Here is a 15,636-nt window from a genome sequence, read left to right as displayed (position 1 = left end):
GCAGTAGGCTCCCTGCAGGGGACTTCTCTGCTCACGTGAAAACCTCCCTGAAGTCAACAGTGCTCTGTAGTGACAAAGGGTTAGTTAGCTAATCCAAGCGCCATTGCCTTGCTAGACCCCAAGGCAATGTGACCCAAAGGGAATTTGGGGAATTTTGAAGAAATCTGATCCCAGATCTGCATGTTGCAGTCTGTGCCTTGAACTCATTTTTATCTTTTTGTTTGTAATCTGCTCTCAGCCCGGTGTTTTCCAACCAAATGAAAACCTATGCCTCCTCCTTAGCAAGCTACTTGATCACCCTGCTAGCAAGTGAAAGCTTTCAAATGCTGTCAAAACTGTATTTCTAATAGCTACAATGTTGGAGGATGGTTGTTAAGTCTATAAGCTTCTTTTAGTGAGAAATAACTTTTCTAGCTATTCAGAACAATGTGTTGAATCACTTGCTAAGAGCTGTTTTGTTAAGCAACTTTAAATTTCTGTTGTTAAGTGGTGTGTTTGATCCACATTGATCAAATTTGATTGTTAACTATGCAGCTGTTGAAAATAGACATCACCTTATAAATCTAACCATGATGCCTGCATGTCCTCCCTGGAAGCTGGTTGCTAAGCAAGGTGAATAATGACTTGTCAAAAAGATTATTAGTGTAATTGCCCAAGATATGAAAAGCAAAGAAAAAAGTGAACCTTCTTAGCACTTCAGTTTTTCAGCAGACTTCAAAAATAATTATGTACATGACGAGAGATAGTCCCCAGGTGGATGTCCTGAATATGTCCTCTGAATACCTTTCAGAGGACCATGACTCCATTTGTGTGTGCTTTTCCACCAAAAGTTAGCATGTACTAAAAATACATTTCCCTTAAGAGTCTTAGACCTGAAATAAATCTGCTGCTACAGTGGCTGTATCTTTTTTGGTATTTTGTTGCTTTAAAGAGCATCGATAGACTGGATAGATAATTCTCTCAAAGAGCTGTGTAGTGGCAACAGACCAGACTCTTACAGGCTGACTTTAGATACTTCTGCTTTCTGGTATCCTCTTTTCCTCGTTCCCCACCTCTTTCTCCATCTCTTACCTGCTTCGATTGCTCATGCGAGTACCAAGGCAACGCATTAAAATTGCTCTGCGACTCTGGATACCCGTTCTAGTGTTACGGATAGTTGTTGCGGAGGCACGGAGTCAAGTGGTTGGCCAGAGTATATTCAGTTTGGCAAGTACAGCTTCAGTGCTTCTTTACTGTTCGTTGTGCCGCTACGGCATGTGTAAATGTATGTGCTTGAAGAAAAAAGATCTGTGTGTTGCTGGCTTGTGGAAATGATGTAGAAACTCCAGTTGTGTGCTTCCTATAGAAATATTAATTGCAGTGGCTTAATTTACTATTTAATTAACATACTGGTTTGAGTAGTGCTTTGAGAAAAGAAATGCTTTGTTATTGATTTTAAGGCTTTCCTCTTTTTCTTTCAAAAATGTTTTCATAAACCCCTACCTTCATAGTTGTATACGTGTATTTTTTTTTCACTTGGGACATGTGTTGGCTTCTGGGAGAGATTCTAGTGCACTGAACAGCTGTTAAAATAATTTGTGTAAGTGAAATGGAATATTCCTGTGGCATGCAGAAAATGTATACTGAACAACATTTCAAAGGCCACTGTTATTAGTGAATAAAGTATGTAGGAGGGAGAGGCGTAGTAGAGCTTGTGTTTGAAAGGTCCAGGTAACTTTTTAACTTGCTTACACTGTTAAGTACTGTTAAGCTTGCAGGTTTTAGCTCGTGAGTGAGGCTAAGGAAATATCGTGGAAAGTGAAAGCACTGATTTCTGGTATGTGAAAACTTTTGTCCTTCCTCCATCTTCTTTTGAAATAATTTTGAATTCAAATTCTATTCACTCTCCTTCTGTCTATTTATATAATGCGAGCGTTTCACAAATGAGTCAGTAAATCTTAGTGTTTCTCAGTGGTTGCTTGGCTTCTTGAATGCAAGTAATACTGGTAAATATGAAGTGAAATATTGAACATTGGCTTATTTGCAAACCTTCTGTAATATCTAAAGGGGTGAGGAGGAAGAGAAAGCCCATGTTTAGCCCATTTTTGCTAGCTAGCAAAATATACAGCCTTCCTGAAAACACTTCTTTCACTTTCCATGAGCTGCGAGCCAGTTCTTTTTATTGCTCTGCCAAGCCTAGTTAGATTGATATAGTCACTGAAATTGCAGTCCATTTTCTGATATAAATCTTAGTAAAATACAATTTCAGATCCAGGGGACTATTCGCCCACATGCCATTATCATCCTCCCGAACACCAGTGGAATGGAACTTTTACTTACCTATGAAGATGAAGGCATCTACATTGATATATATGGGCACTTCACAAAGGAAACTGTTTTACAGTGGGGAGAAATGCCAGCATCTGTAGGTATGTATGAAAACTCGCACTTTACTAAATGTAAGGTCCTGCTGTATGAAACCTGACTTCTTTATTAGGTTTGTATCCCTCTGAAAGTTGTTGTATGGCACACTAAGCAACTTCAGAGCAAAGCAGATATCTAAAGAGTAAACAGATTTATGTATGTTTGTGTTAAGACAGCCAATGATTGTAAAAGGGTCTTCACATTTGTACCATGGAATTTATATTCCTATCACACTCTCACACATCAGGCATTTACTATCCAATGAAACTTCACTGAGGATGCAGCCTACCCTAGTTTTTACTTATGTCATTTAAATGAATCACAGAGAGAAAAGCGTGTTCTTGTTCCGTACTTGGATTTGTTGATAGCCCATAGCATTTTATGTTAGAAACTCCTAACTTTAGAGGGCTCATTGAAGAGGTCTATAACCACTGCCAAATGGCCCCTTAATTTTACCACTTTGAATTCAGAGTGCTGCTGATCTAGGGTATTTGTGATAGACTCTCAGTCTCTCCAAAGTTCTGGTTGACTTTGTAGGAAGGACATCCCGACTGTACTGTAGCCTTAACAGCTGTTTGCTTCACTTTCCCTAGAGGGCTTCTAGCTAGCAGTATGGGGAAAAACAAGAACATCCCAAGCAGATTTTTGCTTTTATTATTTGGTGCCTTTAATTTCTGTTTTGGCTCGCTCCTATTCATCTGCATCTTAAAACAAACACACAAAAAAAAAAAAAAAAAAACCCAACCGAACAAAAGCCTGTTATACTCGGACTGTGCAAAAGCATATTGTGAGCATACTGGAGAAACTGGAGACCACAGTGAAGAATCAGGTGTGCTCACCTTTTTCTTTCCACTTCTAGGAAACTGGGTAACTTATAGGGAAATTCTGTTAAAATCAGTAGAGTAACACCAGTGTAAATACAAGGTCCGTTGTTTCTAGAGGATTGTCAACAGTTCTGAGGGCAAATAGCCCACCACCAGAATGCAGATTCCTACTAGGCAACTTAGGTTTTTTGTACTGTCAGAATAAAATTGAGTATCAAAACTGTTTCAGTTTTAAGAATCGGTTCATGTTTGTGTAAGTTTATAAACTTGCTATCTAATGTTTCTTTTTCGCCAGTAAGTAACCTCCACTTTACTTTTCGGCTCATACCCAGAGCTGCAAGGCATAATTAAAATATATCAAGTTAGTTCGCCATTTTTTCATGTTTGAAAATTGAATGGTCTTTGATATGTTGAAATTTTACATCCCTCTGAATTAATGTTAGAAGCACCATAAGAAATAAAGATCAAAGAGCAATTACCAAGCAGGGTCAGAAAAAGAAAAGTTCTAATGAGAAATATTGAGTGTAATTGGAAGCTGCATTGAAAAATGTTATCTGAAGGAGGCAGAAGCTTTCAAGAAGCATATCATTACGGGAATTACCTTCCTTAGGCCTTACAAAAAGTTGCAAGCTTACTTAATATGAAGTGGGTTTTTTTTTTGTTTTTTTTTTTTTTTAACTGTAATGTCTTACCTTATAGTGTGCATATATGATACGTGATTTTCATAAGTATTTAAATTCTTTTGTTTTCCCACGTATGCTTCAGTGATTAAGTGTCCTTTTTCCTGCCTTGGGAAGTAACAGAATTTTAAAGCTGCCTTTATATTGCTGTCCTGCCAAAAACTAACCCTAATCTCATGCTTTAATAATTTTTAAAGCATGGATATTATTTGTAACTATTACAGGTCTTTCCAGTTGTGTTATTCTTACTATCTGCTATGTCCTAAAGAGTGCCTCATATTAATAAGTCAGCCTTCTCCAAAGACAGATGGAAAAAAAAGGAATGGAAGAAAGGGCTTTGTTCGATCTTGCTTTAGAAAGGAGGATATGACAAGAAGAGTTGCTTAGATTTATGTCTCCTATCTGGATATTACCAGTTTGTGACACCGGGCACTGGTTGCCCTCAGAGCTTCTTTACTTAATCTAGAGTTTGCAGGAGTGCCTCAGAAGTCGGCCAAAAAAAGCTTAAATCCTTTTTTCTGCATTGCTGAAAGTACTGAATCATCGAACCCAGAGAAATATGAGGTAGGTTTGTAAAGCATTCCTGTGGCCTGGAATTCACACTGCCTTAACTTCACTAAAATTTTTCTTGTACATACCCAGCTAGCACTGAAGTGAATAAAGCTTCACCAGTTTGACCACAGCTGAGTATGTGATTCTCTAAGCCAGTTAATTACTTGCATTTAAAAGTCCTTCTGTACACATCTGGCTAGGCGTGACATTCTCAGTTTCACAAGGTTGATTACATCTTAATAGCTAGAATGCCTTTTGGACATTCTCTTTCCTCACGCTCACACAGCCATTCCTCCTGTTCTTTGGCATCAAATGATGTACGGCAATCATTTGCAGGGAAAAATGACCTGATCATTTTTGTTACTGTATTTTAGAGCAGTGGAACAAATAGGAACAGGATGGAGACAGCACTTCTGAGAATGGTATACTATCTGCTGAATTTTACAATATAGAAGCTAGGAGTCCAGCCTGTGTTGGTTGTTTAACTTGTCTCTCTGGTCAGTCTAGATAAATGGGCATCTCCAGCTAGGAAGTCATCCCATCTGGAGACAGGAAGCTAAGACAAGAGTAATGAAGCATCTGCTCAGGTGGCAACGGTTAGGAGGGCTGAGTGAACAGCTAGCTCTTTGTGGAACATCCCCACGTGTCCTCCGGAAGGAAAAGTGTCTGTCTGTACCTCCGTCTCTCCTTCATTAGTTATACTTCCATACGTTCCGCAGCCAAAGGGAGGCAGCCTTCAAACAGACCCTCTCAGCTGTCCTTTGAAATATTCCAGTATGTTAATTTGAGAGCTCTTTCGTTGCTGCTGCTGCGGCACTTCTGGATCGCAGAACTAGATATCTTTGCAACAGAAATTGTCAACCATAGCACATTTGAGTAAGGTCTTGTGATACGGTACAAAATTTATTTCACGTTCAAATGGAATCACATTTTAGCTAAGAACCAACTGACCCAATCCATTACTCATAACTTGATTCAAATTTTAAACAAACAGCTTTAACTATTTTTTTTGTAGTTGTTTCACGCCAGTTCTTGTTCATTTTCTTGCTCCTTTGAAATTTTTGGCTCCAGACAAAACCAGTAACTATTATGAGAGAGGTTTGACTAACCATACTAATTGCATGCCCAAACTTAGGGTGAACTTGCAAGTTTCACTTAACATACTGTTCTCTTAGAATTTACAGATTTTAGCAGGTCTGACAGCAGTCTGTATGAGCTTATTTCAAAGTTTTGACCGTGTGTTTCACGGATAAAAGGGTATCATCTTAGCCTCAGGGTTCTATTTTTGCAGTTATTTTCTTTAAATAATTATTTTGAATTAAAACTTCTGTAGTTGGTGAGAATGTCTTGAGTGACTATGGAAACTAAAAAAAATAGTTGTAATAGATGGATTTAGGTCAGAGAAACTAAATATAGCTGCCTCTCATAGTCTTTAAGTTGGGACCTCTGTGACCGATTTGTTAATAAGATACTAGAGTGAGGAAGCTTAAATCCAGTGGGAAATTAAAATTGTAGAGCTACTCCATCTATATTTAATCTGGAAGATATTTCACACAGGTAGGGCTAAATACAAATAGAGCTATAATGATTTCTTTCTATAAAACAAGATTAAAAAAGGATTTAGGAAACATCAAGTTAATAAGATTTGAGAGCACTTTTGCCCTTTCATATGAGTAATGCATTATTTGCATATGAGTAGTAAATTATATCTTCGTAGGGGGTTGGCAGAAAACTGAATACCCTTTGTAGTGTTCATGTTGGAAGCCAAAAGGATGTTATGTGGAGAAGCAAGATAGCATTACCAAAAGCTGCTTGTATTAATGTATCAGTGCTCTATCAACATACTTAAGCAGTTCTTGAAATAATTGCTGTCTAGCTTTGCGCAGAAAATGCCTGCCCATATCCAAATGATTCTTACTGTTCAGATCTCCTGTGCAGTTTTTCACCAGTAACCAGCAAAAAGCATGTAAACAAGCAGCCTCTCATACATTTCTGGGTTGGGTTATTAGTTACACTAAATAGTTATAGATGAATGAGCAACAACTGGGAGCAGAGATGCATTGAAATATAGATGCATAGAAACATATACATTTGAAAAAAAATTACAAGATTCACAGTTGTAAATTTATTTATTCCTAGTTTTATTGTGGTGGTTGGGGAATAGTATGTGTTAGCCCTTTATCCAGTGTAATCTAACCAAAACATACGTCAGGACAAATTTGTCTCCTTGGGCCAGCTTCTTAATTTGCCCCATTTGTGACTTCACTCAGCCTCGCATTTTTTTTTTTTTTTTTTTCCCTTCTTCTTGATTTTTAACTCCCTAACCTCTTTCACTTAGCAAAAGGTCTCCACAGCTGTGGCTGGGAGAAAACGTGTCCTCTTCTATCCAGGTAATGTAAATAATAGCAGTAAAACTGTTCTAATTAACAGAATTGCACAAGAGAAGTTCTGGACTCCTTCCTCTGTTTCCCTTCCCAAAGTTACCTAATCTGTGGGGCAGGAAATCTCGAAGAAGCACACAGAAGTACATGCGAGTAGCTAATCTGTGGTCAGCAGCATCTTTAGCGAGTTTCCAACTCCTCTGCCACCTTATTTGGGACTGGATTTGAGTGGTAACAAGCTTTGCTACGTCCCAAAACACTGTAGGTATCTCTCTGATTTATTTTCATTTCCAGCCCACAATACACACATTTTCCTTTCATTTGCCTAAAAAATAGGAATGGTTTCCCCAAAGACTGGGGAAGTCTGCATTTCAGATACTTGTTCCAGATACTTGTTTGCAAGTTTGACTGAGGGGCCAAAGAAGGATTCCACAGAAAAGTGTGTTCAGTTTTAAGATCTATATGGTCTGTAATAGCTGATACCTTCAACAAGCGAAGAAGGAAGGTCCTTCTTTTAATGTTCATGCCCAGCTGCTCACTTGCCTAAAGCAAGTTTCTCAAAGGTGTATACAGAAGTTCAGTAGGTTTTCTGTGTTGAATTATGTCTATGCAGATATTGTCGCTCTCCAAAAGGGAATTCTGTAAAGTAGTGTACACACTTTTCTGTTGTAAAATGAAGTCTGATGTCATCGCTCATGCAAGCAAAAGCTGGTCAGAATCTTTTTAATTCATGTTCAGTTTGTTCATTTCAAACTTTTTTATCTGTCTGCAATCACTTAGCTGAGAAAGTTTGGAGTCTCCATTACAAGAGGTCTCTAAGGTCAGGTTATAAAAACAGCTCTCAGAAGTGATACTGATAGCTCTGTTGTGGCACAGAGATGTGGCTGGAGGTGAAGGTACATCAAGATCTTTTCCTGCCCTATTTCTGTAATGATAATCAGAAAAGCCTGATTCTTACAGTGTTTTATGGTGTTTTAAAAGCTGATTCTGCAGTAAATCAGAAATAACTAACTGCTTAGGGTGGTAAACCAAGTTCAGTACATGAGATTAGAAATGGGATTTTTGAAAGAAAAGTTTACAAAAGAAAAGAAAGTTTAAGAATGGAAGTGAAATTGTAGCAATGCATGGGTTCTGTGGTACCAAGTGCAGTTGTCTCAGAGTATGCTGCTAGTGTGAGGCTCTGAGATCATTAGCTTGTGTTGAGGACACTTTATAGAAGATAATGGATCCAATAGGGCTCAGTAATTTCTTTCATCTCTTCTAATTATCTCAACCATTTCTTCTTAAAGCAGTCACTTCCTGAAAGTGGAATCTCCTCAGTTTAATTTCAATATGTTCCGTTAGCAGGAAACACCAAGCAGGTCTTGCCCATTTTAGAGCATTCTTAATGCTTTCATGATGTTAAGGGACTGATTTTGATCTCACTTCACTATACTAACTTTAACCATAGTGCATATGCTTTGATGTTCAGGGAGTAATGCTAGTGTAAAAGGTGTAACAAGAACCATGCCAAATTGATGCTCGTGTGCAACTGTAGGTCTTTTAAGATGTGCTGTGATGTGGGTGATGCAGGGGAGCCTCAGGTACCTCTGGATGACCTTGCTCCAGAACTTTAAGCAATGCTGGTACATTAGTCGGGGTTATACAAGCTGTATATACCTGCTCTGCTGAGCTGCTGTCCAAAGGACCAGAGCAGCTGTCCATGTCTAGGGTTGCTGAAAACCAATGCAGCACTGCATTGTGTAATACAAACATCCTTAAATGTTGCCAGTTGGAAGCACAGGATGTTTTAATCTAAGGCTTATTGAGGTGGAAAGTTGATCCAAAATAACTGTTCCTAAATTGTTCATAGTATAGGAGCTTTTGTTCCAGAATAAGAAGTCTTTAATCTGAATATCTAATCTGTTTTCAGTTAATTCCACATGGCACGCTTATATTCCAGAGTAAGTACTCTCACATGGGAAGATAATCAAGAATTAGTACTGAACTTGGATTTCACAGCCTGCTATCTTTCAAATTAATTTCCACATACTGATAAATGCTTACAGCTAGACAACCCCGCAAACAATATAATAGGGCCTTTTTTGGGCGTGTAATCTCATAGCCACAATTTGCGAAAGAAGTTTTTGATTCTGCTACAGGAATGAGCTTTGGGGCTACTTGTACTTTGTACATTTGTACTGAAATTTGCTGTTGCTCAGCTATATTGGCCTGCCAGCAGAATGTAAGTGGATGAACTTGATTCCACATATGTTATTATATTCCCACTGTACACTGCTTTGGAGATCAAGTCTCATCTGAACATAGCAGTAGTGGCTTGCCCAGTCATCCAAGGCTTTTTATCCTGGATGACCTAGAGGTTGCAAGAGTCTGATTAAGCTGAGAGCTGCAAGGATACCGTCAAATTGAAATCTGCCAAAAGCATGGATACAGCTGATGCAGACAGGGATATTGGCAATTCGGGTGCAGATTTCACAGAGTGGGAAAGATAAGAGTTATGAGAGGATTAACTCTTTGTTGCTTTAGGACGTAGGTGACCTATCCTAAGCAGCATAGCCATGGAATGTTTTCATACTGTTGTTTCCATACACACACACCTATACACACCTTTCTTTCTTTCCCACCCCCAGTATCTGAGTGTACCTGTGTGTATGTTGTGTTTAAAAGCTAAGTTTGAAAACTTTAGTCAGTTGCTTAAAAAAAGAAAAAAAAAAAAAAAAAAAAAAGAAGCAGCAGCAGCAGCAAATGTCTGAGTATATTTTCATCATCTTCTACTGTATTAGATGCTAACTGCATGTTTCACGGGTGCTACCTTGGTGCTCATCTTGCTACTGCTGGAGTGATTCCAAAACCTTAATGACTACCTTCCTCACTGCCTACAGTGGTAATGATCTGTTATACAGCCTAGGAACTGAAGTATAAAGGAAGATTTTAAAAAAAAATCTTTTGATTTCAGGTGTTTGATTTCAGAAAACCTCATTTGTTTCTCCCGCTTATCCTCAGTTCCTATCTACCATTTTTCTTTTCAAATTAGAAGGTTTTTTTTCTTCCTCTTTCTGCATGACTGGGATATTGGCAGTGGCATGTTGGGAATATAGAAGAAAGAATTTTCTTGCTTTCAGTTCTAGTAGCAGGCAAGCCTTCAGTGTGCACAGAGAACAACTGAAAGGAAAGTCGGCCAAACAAAGAGAGAAGATGCTCTTCAGAGGCATCTCTTCCAACCTTCTGTGATTCTGAAATATACAATGTTAAGGTATATATACAGTCAAAAATAACTCTGGGAACCTGTATTTCAGTTGCTGTTTCCGAAACTTCATAAAAATGTTTAAAATAACAATTTATTCTGAATGATTTGTATCAGATTTATACTGATACCAATTCAGAAATCTTTACTGAGGTTAATGGAGATGCTTCAGATGTGTCTTGACAAGAATCTGTCTTTTAGCTATTAAATAGCTACAGCATACAAAGCTTCTTTCCACAGCCCTATAGAACTCGTTTTTCGTATCCATAGTGTACATAGACTGGAATTCTGAATATGCAAATGAAAGATTCTAATCTCTTGAGTGAAGTAAAGAAGAGCTATAATATGGAGATAACTTGGCTTTGGTTATCTTGCTTTGGTTATCTAGAACTGTGTTCTTTGCCTTCAATCCACTATAGTGGAGCAAGAACAATGGGGTCATTAGACTCAAAAATGCTCAAAAAGGAACTCAAAGGCAAAATTGTTAGTGCTGCTAAATCCCAGAAACTGTAGAACAGCCAGAGTAACTCTGTAGGTCAGGTTGCTTGTCATGCTACCACCTTCAGGGAGAAAAAGCCATAGCTCCTGCTTTAGATCACATTGGTGTAGTCTCTTTTTTTCAAATCTGTATCGGAAACTAATATTTGTCCATTTAAAATGCATTAGCAAATTTGTTGTGCGTGATTCTTTTTTTTTTTTGAAACAAGCTTTGGAAATTCTCACTTCATACTGGACTCCCACAAATGACTGACTATGTTTGCATTCTAATTTACTAATAGTAACAGGCAAATATACTGGTGGCATTTTTTAACTTATCAAATCATTTTTTTTCTTTTAGCTTATCTTCAGTCAAATCAGGTCATGGGCTGGGGAGAGAAAGCAATTGAACTACGCTCTGTGGAAACAGGGAATCTGGAAGGAGTATTTATGCACAAGAAAGCACAGAAGCTAAAATTTCTATGTGAAAGAAATGACAAGGTACAGACATCACTATAGTGTGGTGATTTAGCAAGAAAAAAAAAGAGTAATAGTTGACTAAGAAACTGAGACTATTTAATTTTTTTTAACGTCGTGTTTACATTGCCTATTTCTTACCTTAGTATAAGTTTTCCACCCAAAGCAGATGTAGTCAGACCCCACAAACCACACACTGTAGATACCCTGCACTTTGACAGAGTCCTGCTACAGCCAGCTCTTTTATTTGTAACTCCTGTTGCACCTGGCCTTCCCAGATTTCACACGAGCTGGCGAGACGCTAGCGCAGCAAGTGTATTGGAGAGTGCTGGTGAGCCACTGTATTCTTCTAATGCCCAGCTACAAAACTGCCTCTCCTGGGCTACTAAGTGTGAATCAGAGCAGCTATCAAGAAAAAAAAGCCACTAATAGTTGAGATGTCACAAGCACTGGAGCACAGATAATCAAGTATGATTTTTTGCATGTGGCTTGGCAGTGCTTGATAAATATTTTTTTGAAAACTCTTTAGTCCCACTGTTATATTTAGAAAACTAGGCCCCCAAACTGTTATTTTTTTTAAAAAATGTGTTCTCCTGCCTTTCCAAATAAGAAAAGGGAATATACCAAAAATATATCATAGTTGTAGCACAAGTGCTGTTTTGCTTTTAAAAGGTTTCTTATGGAATTAAAACTGAATTGGAATGTATACATCATTGTATGTGGGACAGTATTGTTCTCTCAGATCTCCTACATGGGTAAAAATATTCTCATAAATATAAACTGACAGCTTATCTTTTTTTTTTTTTTCCCAAGGTATTCTTTGCATCTGTTCAGTCAGGAGGCAGCAGTCAAATTTACTTTATGACTCTCGGTCAAAATGTACTGTTCAACTGGTAAATCACATCACAATGAAGGATGTTTTGAAATTCCCTCTAGCTAGCAGTGTAAAATGCTTGGAGCAATTTTGCACTTTTTACCTACAAGAATCCTGACATTATTAACTTAGCAAAATTCATGTTCTTTCAGTTTGGAAAGAATTCAATTTTCCTGTCAAAGTATTGCAAACATGTTTAGGTCTATTTTCTAAGATAAAAACCAAGACTGTATTCACAGTGTTAGCAAAGAGCAACTGTAATGAGGAATGTAATCAACATACAACCTATTGTACTATGAAAAATGTACTTTTTTGTTTTTCCCACGGACAGTGTAATACAGTTAGCTTGAACTGAAGACTTTTTTTTGGATGGCAACGTCTGTATGTAGATATAAAACATACATATTGGGTGACATTGGAATCTACCTTATTTTGAATTTGTTTTGGCTTGCTTTACATTTTAACAAAATTGTTACTGTTTCGCTAAAGCACGTTTGTCCAGGTCTTCTAATCAGTGAAAGAGCAACTGTTCATTCAGGAACCTAATGCAGATTTGGAGCCTGAGGGATTGTATCTTGTCCTAGGTAGGGTGGGTGCATTTCATGGCAGAGCTGTAAAAGCAGCTACTCTAGACGTGTGCCCCTTGTGGCAGATCTTACAAAATACAGGGGACAGTCTTCCTGTTTCTCTCAGGGCTGGATGTCTCAGCCTTTAGACACAGTTACTGTAGAATGTATTTGTAAAAATAGTTTAAATAGTAGTTTGTCAGAATCATTTATGCATAAACGCATTATGGACCTGAATCTTTAAATTTTCACTCAAGTGACCCATACTTACGTGAGCTGATTTAAAGGCACTACCCTTGTGTACAAGGGCACAGGATCAGGCACTTTTTTTTTTTCCCCCCTTCCCCTTCTTACTCTTTAAGCATCAAGTTTTCATGTATTTCCATGTAAATACAATCTTTCCAAAATAGATATCAAGATTAACAAAGGTATTCTTAATATAGTTATGAAAATATCCAAAGAGTTGATCTATTATAAATAGAAAATATAAATAATTTCAGGTGCTTTCTATGCTAATTACATCTAAACAAAGCTGCATCCACCAGTGGTATTGGTGCCAGTGTTTCTGCCATAAAATTGTTCTCAGGGGGCTTGTAACTTGGCCATAAAACTGTATAAATGTTCTAGGATTAAATTGTAGGGTTTAATGTAATCATCATTTAGCTGATTTTTGGATGTGCTTTGAAAATGTAAAGCATCAAATAAAAAACAATACAAAAGAGCTTGTTCCAGACATGATACAGTATGGATGACACTGTATGTAAAAGTGAAATCATTAGCTACAGTGTTTGAAAACGGTTATATTTTACTTGAAATATGTGATACAGAAAGGTGCAGGGAAAGTGTATTGGAATATCTGGTCGTCTACCTCAAGAATGATGATTCAAAATTGACTAAGAAGGGGTGAAATTAAAGTTGTTAGAACCAGTAGCTGTTTTGTACAGTATGTCAGGTTAAGTTAGTGTTAATAGATGTTGTGACTGACAGGTGCTCAGATTGCAACTGTCAGCTCCAGAACTGGTATTTTTGTACGTAACTTTAGCAGAGAAGTCCAGGAATGAATCAAACTGGGGACAAATCACCATTTTCACCCCCAGTGGAGGCACCTCAGGTGCTGCAGGGCAGACTGGAGATGCCTACACTGTTGCCATGTTCTTTGCCTACACGGAGGACTGCACTTTCCAGAGTGTTTAACCTAGCACTTTTCATGAGCATTAGTTTATCTACAAATGTGTAGTATTTTTCATGAAGTATTTTTCCTCTTAAGTGTTTTAACTTACAAAAAATACAAGCCTAAGGACATGCTAAAAAATATGTGCAGTTGCATACGCAAAATGGATTTTAATCCAAAACAATCAGTTTGTGCACAGACTTAAAATCTGAGCAGTATAACATGCCCAGGAAGAGCTGCATAAAATCTGTAGGTCTATCTGTAGTAGTGTTCCTATCTGTTGCCTATAAAACAGGGGCAAATAAGCCAGCCAGACAGACATTTTGGCCTGGCCTGGATTCCCATGCTACTGAACATGAGGCTTAAACAACAACAGCAAAAAAAAAAAAAAAAAGAAAGAAAAAAAAACTAACCCTTAACAGAAACCGAAAGTTACAAATAGAGGCAAAATGTAATTTGCTAACAATCAGAACTACAAGAACTAGCTTTTGATTTAAAGTAAAAATTCTAAGACACTGTGAAGAAAAGAAAGCTATCATTTTGCACCCAATGGTTGTACAAAACTTGTTTTCAAAACTGCTCTTGCTACAAGCAGTCAGTAATCCAGGCTGCCATATAGTATTCTTTTTTAAATGTGCTTGTCATATCAGCCTTTGCATTACATGGGAGGCATATGAAATTCTCCCCCCACCCCATTTTGGTGTCAACAGGTAGGAGGCAGATTTTTCCTGATGCTAGGCACTAGTTCAGAAGAATTAGCAGAGGACAGGGGAAATTGGAAGAGCTCATGCCAAGAGATTAAAGAAGCAAATGTAATTAAATTTTAATATATATTGTAACAAAAAAGTGACAGTAAGTTGAAACTGAAAAAAGAAATGAGTTTGAGAGAGAGGGAATGTGTATTATAGCATTAAGAATTTAATCTTTCATTCTGCTCCACAAGTTTTTTTCAGCTATAATGAGTTGGACGACAACTTTCATGCCTTTTTTTTTTTTTTTTTTTTTTTTTTTGCATGTAAAGCTGTTGGAATGATTTTGGGTTACATCCGTGTGTAAATATGGAAACAGTCTGGCCATTAGAGGTAAATGTTTTAATGGATTTAGAAATGGGATTCCAAGTAATAATTAATGGCATTTGAGGGCAACAAGGAAAAGAATGTGTGCATAAGCCTATCAGGAGAAAATCAGAATGGCTGATGATGAGAAAATGCTCAGAGATGTTGAAAAGATTAATTGGAAAGCAGGAAAGTGACTGAAGAGAAGGGCGAAGCTGAACACAGTAAACAGGAGCAGCCAAAGGGGGAGAAGTGGATGTCTAGAACTTGTTATGGGAGTACAAAAAGGAGGTTAAGAGATGTTAAGGAGAGGAAAGTAACGAAAAAGACAGAAACGTATCTGGAATGACTGATGGTCTGAACGCTGAATGAGAGTTCTGAATAACTGTTAAAAGCTCAAAGCAAAAGTTCAAAGGCAAGAAGGTAAAAAAGTTCCAGAGACTTAATTTTTAATGTCATAAATCTAACTAAGCAAAACATTCATCAAATTTGTAGTTTCACTTTGTGAGGAGTTTCCTTAGCTGTATCTTTTCACTAACTTTTAAAAGCAAGGCATGAACAGTTGAAATAGATGGGTTTTGTTTTGAAGTCACGTTGATGCAAATAAATGTTGTAAGTGGAGAAGATCAGAATATTAAGGATCCTTATCAATATTCCATTGATATATGCAGTATTCTAATGAGAAGTGGTAAATATATTTGCCCAGAGAAGTCTGTGCTAGTATTACATCAACATAGTATTGTATGGGACTGCTCTCATTTAGGAATAGTGAACTCTGTTCTGCAGCCTAAACCTTGACATGTGACTTTAAAAACTGGGAACAATGCAAGCTATGTACTGTACATCATGTATGTGGGTTCTTTTTATTGGTCCCCAATGTTCAGATTGTACATTTGAAACAGTAATAAAAATAATCTGAAAACCAAAACTAA

General features: G+C 37.5%; 1 protein-coding gene across 2 annotated transcripts in view; it reads left to right on the top strand.

The window, feature by feature from the left end:
* Positions 1-15,636, top strand: part of NRK (Nik related kinase) — a 100,672-nt gene extending 85,036 nt beyond the window's left edge. For both annotated transcript variants that reach the window (XM_062585000.1, XM_062584999.1), the window contains 3 exons: positions 2,249-2,408; positions 10,923-11,062; positions 11,852-15,636. In XM_062585000.1, the coding sequence (XP_062440984.1) occupies positions 2,249-2,408; positions 10,923-11,062; positions 11,852-11,935 (384 nt within the window). In that variant the 3' untranslated portion in view covers positions 11,936-15,636. The remainder of the gene's footprint in view (positions 1-2,248; positions 2,409-10,922; positions 11,063-11,851) is intronic.

This window comes from Rhea pennata, chromosome 11, assembly GCF_028389875.1.
Source record: "Rhea pennata isolate bPtePen1 chromosome 11, bPtePen1.pri, whole genome shotgun sequence".
In the NCBI taxonomy this organism is placed as follows: Eukaryota; Metazoa; Chordata; class Aves; order Rheiformes; family Rheidae; genus Rhea; species Rhea pennata.
The sequence above is the reverse complement of the archived record's forward strand: the minus strand, read 5'-3'. Positions and strand labels throughout refer to the sequence as shown.